The following is an 8,548-nucleotide window of genomic DNA, read 5'->3' on the forward strand; positions in this document are numbered from 1 at the left end:
TTGTAACTTTGGCACTCTTTTGAATATGATACATGTCTCCTGTTCTCCTCTGTCCCACATGTTTTCCCACATTTGCTTGATTTTTATAATACGCTTGATCTCTGCTTGACCAATACTAATTTGATTTGCATGTCTGTGTTTCATTTCTTTAAAGCCCTCTTTGCCAACTCATCCGTCCTCTCATTCCCGCTCACCCTATTGCGCTGGAACCCACAGGAATTAAACCTGACGTCCCTGATTAGTTATTATTGTGGCTGATTGAATAACTTATCTTGACAGATGTTTGAATCAAAATACCTTAAACTTAGGGAAGAAGATGAGTTAACACCCAATATCAACACCCATGTTACGGGGCCATGTTTTTGTCCCTCTGTCTTTGTATCATTCCCATTGCTTTTATAGTCAAAGGAGTTACCTAGTTAGTGGAGCATCTATTGTGAGGAAATGAAAACATGTAGACCATTTAATAGGTTTAGATGAGCTTGAAAACGAGATGGCAATTCTGGCAAGAGCATAGTCAAACTGCTCAACAACATTCAGGAAGTATTGAGAGTAATACCTCTGAGTTTTTTCACTGTCTCATGTGGGATCCACACAAGACTCGCCCACCATATCTATTGTGCCTTTTGTGGTTGGAGCTGTTTCCTCTGAAGTGTGTTCTACAGATAGACCGGATGAGCATCTGGCTGCTGAAAGCAAGATCGGGTGGTCTGCTGTATTTGTGGTGGAGAGATCAAAAGCAAGGAGCATTCAGAAAAATATATCCATTATGGAGCACAATGCCTTGTGTCATTATTATGTTAATATGTATCATGTCATTTTATTATAAATTGTATAAATTGCATTGTTGTTGCTGATCAAGGTGTTGATAATTTTGACTATTTTATATACTGTTACGTAAATATGTAGTGTCTCCAAAAGGCATCTCTAGGGGGCACTGTGATTGCATTTGCTGAGGAGCTTCATTAAGACGAAGATACCAAAGAAATACATTTTATAGATGAAGTTCGCTGCCAAAGTTATTTGCTTCTTTAATTCAAATGACAAGTTAGAGACACGGTTTAAGGGTGTAAGATTCAAATTGGTCAATTGGTATTGTCTTTGTTCATATGTATGTTGTATTTTGTCCCCACCAACTATATCAATAAGTGCAGACCACAAGCTGGGGTGAAAATAGAAATATAGAACAAATGTAACAAAAAGGGATCATTATTCATTAAGGTTTTAATTAGTGCAGGGTTGTTAATGGGTAGGTTTAACGTTACCTAATAAACTTGCAGCTGGGTGCATACTGTTTGAGTTATTACTATTGTTTAAATGTTTATTAAGATGCAATGTAGGTGTAACTTTACGTTTAGTTCCTTTATTGTTTGCCAAACTCACATAAGCAAACATAGCTCATGAACAAACTTCAAGAACTGTATACTTTATTATAGTCTGCAGTAAATGTTCAAGAACCAGCAACGTCTCTTTTTCAACACCAGAGGTCACTTGTGGACAGGAAATTGCTCAATTCTGCCACATCAAGTAATCCATGTAAGTCCTGAGCTGAAGTTCGAATTCATGTCATGTAAAAACACTGCCCTGTATTAAAGTTAGACACACAACACTTGAAGGAGCAGTTTGAGATGGCACTGTTGACATAAAGTTGAATCTGCAGTCCTTGGGAAATGGCAGTGATGTCGATAAACCCACTAATAATAATGCATGTAGTAAAAAAATAAAAATCAAGTATATGTATAACAATGTAAAAAAAATCCACGTAAAATACCCTACGAGGTGCCAGTTTGATCACATGCATGAGTCACACAGCTGATTGACTGGAATGACCTCTTGACGTAACACGAACTAGATCTCGCGAGACTGCCGCGTGGTATCCGCCATAGCGAAAGCTCTTATAAGCACTCGCACAGGCGCGTCCTTTTCGTTCGTCCTCAGTGCAGGATAACGAAGCTGTCTTCTCTGCACCGTCTCCTAAAACCAGGCGTTTTAGTCCGAGTCTAACATTAGATCCGCTTGGCTGCTGTCACCCTGTCCACCACGCGACTGTTGAGGAGGAATACGTCATCAAAGCTCGAAGTTTTTACGAGGTAAGTTTCTTATTCGCCTCTCATCATCTTGACTTCTGGATGTAGCCTCTTAGCTAATGTTGGAAGCCTAGCTAACGTTAAACTCGGTCAACCGGAGAGGGTCACGAGCGGCTAAGGTTGAGACGTAGTCCATCTTACATTAAATACGGTTTATAAAAACGCTATAACCGCGACCGAGTATTTTAATTGTAATGTGAGAGACAGACAAGTCGTGACTCTTGCTCTCTTAATGTGTCAGAAGGTCCAACACGAAACGCGTTGGGAGTCAACGCATAAGACCGCTTTAAAGGGCGCGCGGACACCTGGAAACCATTCAGGGTTTGTCCAATCTGTCCAGCTCATAATAATAGTAAGTTGGCCAGAGGCTTGTGTCCATGTCGGTGTTTATATCTGACCGGGAATCAGGTTGCAAAGGCTGACGGAAGAATGCAGTTGTAACTGTTACACCAGGGAAGACTCTCGGTTTGTACTTGTACGAGTCAACACCAGGAAAGGGATCACAATCACTATTTTTGGCGATGTATTGCTTCTTCTAAGGTTAACTCTGTTGCACTTTAGCGATTTTACTGGCTCGTATCACTTTCCCTCGAACTTCAAGTGGACGGAAAAAGTATGGGAGTGATTCCTCTGTCGAGGAATGTGGAGGAGACCTGACTTCAACTCGGTGAAGGGTTATGACACAGGCATGCATACGTCAGATATATTCCTTTTTTACGCAATGGGACTTTTTTTATTATTACATGTTTTATGGTATGATTAGACACCTGTTGCAGTGACACTGAACGTTTATTAATCCTTCCCTCCTTTTCTAAAATATTTCCCTTTCGAATAGTTTTGTCTGAACCCATTTGACCCCAGTGACATTTGCTCTGCGCTCACAAAAAAATTAAATGACAGCTCTAATAATCCACAGACCTCGGTGTGAATACTTTCATAGGGAACTATTTTCGACTAAACCACCAACAGCTGTCTTCCTTGCACAGAGAAAAGAAACCGTTAACTTAAATGTGTGCATATTCGTGAGTACATTTGAGTAAATTAGACCGAAACTGTGTGACTTGATTAATTGCATTTCAGGTAAATAATAAGAAAACAATCCATTGTTTTTGTGTGTGTACTGTGCCTTTTTAAGCAAACACCCTTCTAAACAGTTTTTTGCAGCACATCTAAACTGAAGTGTCAACTGTCCCCTTTAGATCCCTGGACAAAAGTCACCACTGCTGACATGGATGTGATCATGCGTCGCTGTCCATTCCTGGCTCGCGTGCCACAGGCCTTCTTCCAGCAGTCCAAAAAGTCTATGGTGGTGTACGCCCAGCGATGCCCCCTCATGATGGAGCTGGCCGCTAAACCAATGGCTCCATCAATGGCTCGGGCCCTCTGCTCCTCCTCCTCCTCCCGCCAGAAGACTGAGGACATGTCTGCTGAAGGTGAGGGTGGCAAAGGAGGAGTAGATCCAGATATTTAGCCTAATTAATGCGGTAGCTACATTATATTACCTACCTACTATTAACAATCCCAGTTGATGCAATGACTGACTGAATCATTGTGGTGTATGGCATTGTTTAAAGGTTCTTAATAATGATCCATCTAAAGTTTAAAACCTCTTTTGTCCACCTGCAGGCCCTAAACAGGAAGCGGAGCCCAAGCTGCCAGGTGGCCACCCTATGCCGTCCTCAGGCCAGGCGGTGGCCTCCAAATGTCCTTTCCTGGCTGCTGAGATGGGCCAAAAGAACAGCAGTGTGGTCCGCCAGGTCAGCATGGAGTTCCAAGAGGATGTCCAGGAAGTCCGCACAGTCAAGAAAGGTAAGAAATAGATTAGGCTTTTGATGAGACTGATTTGGCCCATCTTGTTGAACATGTTTTGAGACTATTCTTTTTGTCCTCTCCTGACTGTTTTGCAGAAGTGTCCCCTGCTCAGATGAAGCCGTCCATGGCCAGCACCATGAAGCCCAATCTGTTGAATACGCTCCTGAAACAGAGACCAAAAAGTGTATCCCACTTGCTGCAGGACAACTTGCCCGGCAGTTGTAAGTTTTATTTGGGTGCTTTGACAACCTATTCATGTGGAAAAGTATCAGTACAGTACTGCAGAGTTGTTAAGCTACCACATTGTCCTCCGATATTATGATCATACGAGCAACAATTTCACTCTTGTATTGTAGTTTACCTACTAATTTGCATTTTGAGTGAGGTGAGCGCAGACTTTCATCATGTTCGCCATTGCTTCATCGGTCACAATGCAAGCCACATTAAGCAAGTGTTTCCTTCCTGTTCTGTTGCAGTGTCTCGCTACCAATACGATGAGTTTTTCGAGAAGAAGATAGAAGAGAAGAAGAGTGACCACACATATCGTGTGTTCAAGACTGTGAACCGTCTGGCCAAGGAGTTCCCCATGGCCGACGACTTCACTAGCTCTCTGGAGCAAAAGAGGGACGTGTCCGTTTGGTGCAGCAACGACTACCTGGGCATGAGTCGACACCCACGGGTCGTGCAATCCATTATGTGAGTACTAGTCGAGTTGTTTGTTTGTGTAGTGTAGGAAAAATAATTCAGTCCTCTTGGGGGTAGATGTGTTTACATGTAATGAGGCAAATATTTGTCTTGGATGCTTACGTCTCCTGTGGGCGCTTTAGTCCGAGAGGGGGGAAAAAAACGTACTAAAGCTGAGTCACGCCACATCATCATTGAAATCAACCTGACACCTGGGTGTTCCGGCCCATTGTTTGTGTGGGTGTTAGTTTGCTATAGTTTACACGTAAAGCTCACTGGGGCCCCAGTGAGGTGAGATGTTTTCTTTTCCTGTTTGAGCTTGCCCAGTTTACGTATCCCATGTGCAGCGGTAACACCTTGAAACAAGGTGTCACTTACTCTTCTGCTTAATTATTTAAATGTTTTCAATTATTGTAGTCTTGCCCCTCCTTAAACATCATTCTGGCATTTACATGTTTGCTGCGAAGCTTAAAAAAACAAAACACTGGACAGGATAAAACTTTTCTTTTTGTCGTTCTTTCTCCGTTTCTAGGGATACTTTACGAAAGCATGGGTCTGGGGCAGGAGGCACCAGGAACATCTCTGGGACTAGTAAGTTCCACGTGGAACTTGAACAAGAACTGGCTGACCTTCACAAGAAGGACGCTGCCCTGCTCTTCACCTCCTGCTTTGTCGCCAATGACTCCACCCTCTTCACCCTTGCCAAGATGCTACCTGGTACACGATACAAAAATAAATATGTTTCCAATAAATCCACCATTTACTTATGTTTATGAGTTAGTCATGAATAAATGTGTGATGCAAACTCTCTTTCTTCTGAACTATTTTAGGCTGTGAGATCTACTCTGATGCGGGCAACCACGCCTCAATGATCATGGGCATCAAGAACAGTGGTGCGAAGAAATTTATTTTCCGCCACAATGATGTCGCCCATCTCCGAGAGGTTCTCCAGAAGGGAGACCCCAACAAACCGAAGATCGTGGCCTTTGAGACGGTCCATTCCATGGATGGTTAGTTTGGGATTATTCTTTTTTTTTTTTTTTACTTTCTTATCATCTGGTTGCTCATTAATTGTCATATAAATGTTAAGAATCATTGAGCTGGAAGGAATGTTGATTAAAGTTACACATAGGCTTGCACAAGAACATCTTTAAAAAGAATTTTTCTAGCAACATGAATGTAGTTTATAACGTGTCAAACTAAAATGACCTATTTTGTGGTTGTACTTTGGCTAATGACTCAACCGTTCTCTCTGGAAACAGGTGCCGTGTGTCCACTGGAGGAGATGTGCGACTTGGCCCACGAGTTTGGTGCCATCACCTTCGTAGACGAGGTTCACGCTGTGGGCCTGTATGGCGCCAGAGGAGGGGGCATCGGAGAAAGAGATGGCGTCATGGACAAGATGGATATCATCTCGGGGACATTAGGTCAGCATGAAATCTCTTGTATAACCAAATACTGACTATGTTCTAACTAAGCTTTTCGATTTTTAAAGTCATGCCAACATGTTCTTGAGCCTTTAAATGTGTGTAACTGTGTCACTATCTTTATTTATATATTATTTTTTATTCGGTGTTTATACTCCCGATCAAGCCTCATCTGTGTCGCACAGTAGGCCAGAGGGCATGAAGAAGCCGGCGCAGCGCTGTTGTTGCTAGGAGACTGTGGGCTCTTGTAGCGCTCTTATTGAATTACTCCCTGCGTCTGTGTGTCGCTGTCAAGCTGAGGGGACAATTATTTCTAACTGAGAGCTTTTCAGCCCCTGTTCTCCTGCAGCTGCCATTTCAGAGTGATTTACTTTGAGAGATTACAGTGGGAGGATGTTGCATCGACCACTGAGTATAATGTTGTGACTTTTTATTAAAGAAGGCTAAATGATGTCCCTGACGCTGTAGCAACAGCCTAGATTAAAGAATAACCCCCATTGTGCCGTGTCCTCTTCCAGGCAAGGCATTCGGCTGTGTGGGCGGCTACATCGCGAGCACCGCTTCACTGGTGGACACGGTTCGCTCCTACGCTGCAGGTTTCATCTTCACCACCTCTCTGCCTCCGATGCTTTTAAACGGAGCCAGGAACTCGATCCAGGTCCTTAAAGGGGAGGAGGGCCGCACTCTGAGACGTAAACACCAGCGCAACGTCAAGCTGCTCAGACAAATGCTGATGGACTCAGGGCTGCCGGTGGTGCACTGCCCCAGCCACATCATCCCAATACGGGTAATTTATCATTTAAATAAAATACAAAAACCACACACAAAGTAGTTACTAGTGTGTCTCTGTTGTAGCTCCATTCTAATCATCATGTGTGTCCCTTTGTTGTTATTTGTAGGTATCCAACGCAGAGAAAAACACTGAGGTGTGTGACCTCATGATGAGTCGCCACAACATCTATGTCCAGGCCATCAACTATCCGACCGTTGCCAGGGGGGAGGAGCTCCTGCGTATCGCTCCGACGCCTCACCACACCCCTGAGATGATGAAATACTTTGTTGGTAAGAGCATATAGTAATGTTGTTAATGTATGAGAGTTAAAATATAAAGTCCGCCTGTTGGACATGAGGTTTGCGTAACCAGATTGTCGTAAATGTATAATTTATTTTCGGTCAAAATACTCAACTTGGTTGTCCGTTTTTGTTTTTAACTGACTGTAGCTTTCTCTCAGTATTGGTCATTAACTGTTTTTTCCGCCCACAGAGAAGCTGGTGCACACCTGGAAGGAGATGGGCCTCGAGCTGAAGCCCCACTCGTCAGCAGAGTGCACCTTCTGCCAGCAGCCGCTGCACTTTGAGGTGATGACCGATCGTGAAAAGTCTTACTTCAGCGGCCTCAGCCACCTCGTCTCAGCCTGCGCATAATAACACTACATAATAACTACTGCCAGCTAGAGATGGCACATACATACTCAACACCCATTCCTTTTCATAGACTGTCATAGAATGTATTATCTTTGATAAGTCCTTCTACACATATTATTTAATATACTATGTTCAGATGTTCTATATGCTCAGAATAAAATATGAGATGGAAAGAAAACTTTGTGTTTGTGTCTTTTTTCTTTTCTTTAGATTTATATAGACGATGATTTGATAGGGAATGCATTAATAAGAATAAGATGCACTTCTGTACAAATAAAACCTTCGACTACATTTTATTAAGCACTTGTGTGCAACAAGTGTCGTACAGGACGGGTAAATAGTAATTATGATGTGTGTTCAGATTGTCGTACTGCTGACAACCACAATAATTACACAATCTGAAATGGGTGAATGATGCCATAACGGCGCAGATTGTGTTCATTGGGTCAACTGATGCATTAAGTAACATTTGGTCGCCTGATTGTGCCGCTCAAAACAACGTATCAACGTGTCAAAACAATTTGTCTCGGGCAGCAAATCAAAAGATATTTGTGTTGTAGTGATGGTGGTCTTAGTATCCTTATCATTTCTGCTCTACTGGCCAACTTGTGCTTGTGATAAATGGAGGACATAGAATGTTGGTACCGATAAAGACCTGGAACAAACTGTCTGCCATTTGTAGCAATTAAGGACTACATTCTTCACATGGTATTTGCTGACAAATGTTCAGTTTGTTTTCTTTTTCGCCACTATTTTTTTTTAATCTTTGTGTATTGACATATTTGGGAGATAACACATTGATCCAGGACAGATTGTGGTTTGACAAGACAAGGGAATTAGAAGTGCTTTGCTTAAAGAATAAAAAACATGGAGGCCAATTGCAAAAGTAACACACCACAAGGACATTCATGTACAATTTAAAACAATCATTAAAGAGCCAACAACATTTAAACCAGCTACAATACAATAAAGTATGAAATATAGTAATTTAAGCTGCAGTGCAGTGGAATAAAGTGATACTTATTTGATTCATTTAAAAGCAGCAGCAAAGAAAAGTAGTCAGCCTTGATCTTTAGAGTTACAGTGCACATGCAGTTTTCTTTTTTTTTATTT

At 42.3% G+C, this 8,548-nt stretch overlaps 1 protein-coding gene across 1 annotated transcript; it reads left to right on the forward strand.

Annotated features, from left to right (window-relative positions):
* Positions 1–1,948: 1,948 nt before the first annotated feature.
* Positions 1,949–7,607, forward strand: alas1 (aminolevulinate, delta-, synthase 1). The gene is made up of 11 exons (XM_079218922.1): positions 1,949–2,090; positions 3,287–3,520; positions 3,714–3,896; positions 3,995–4,120; positions 4,376–4,595; positions 5,116–5,300; positions 5,414–5,593; positions 5,846–6,010; positions 6,529–6,797; positions 6,910–7,072; positions 7,275–7,607. Exons 2-11 carry the CDS (start codon positions 3,316–3,318, stop codon positions 7,433–7,435), a joined length of 1,857 nt encoding a protein of 618 aa, XP_079075048.1. The 5' UTR covers positions 1,949–2,090; positions 3,287–3,315; the 3' UTR covers positions 7,436–7,607.
* The last annotated feature ends 941 nt before the right edge of the window (positions 7,608–8,548 follow it).

The sequence above is a fragment of the Taurulus bubalis genome (genome assembly GCF_910589615.1).
Source record: "Taurulus bubalis genome assembly, chromosome: 5".
Classification (NCBI taxonomy): domain Eukaryota; kingdom Metazoa; phylum Chordata; class Actinopteri; order Perciformes; family Cottidae; genus Taurulus; species Taurulus bubalis.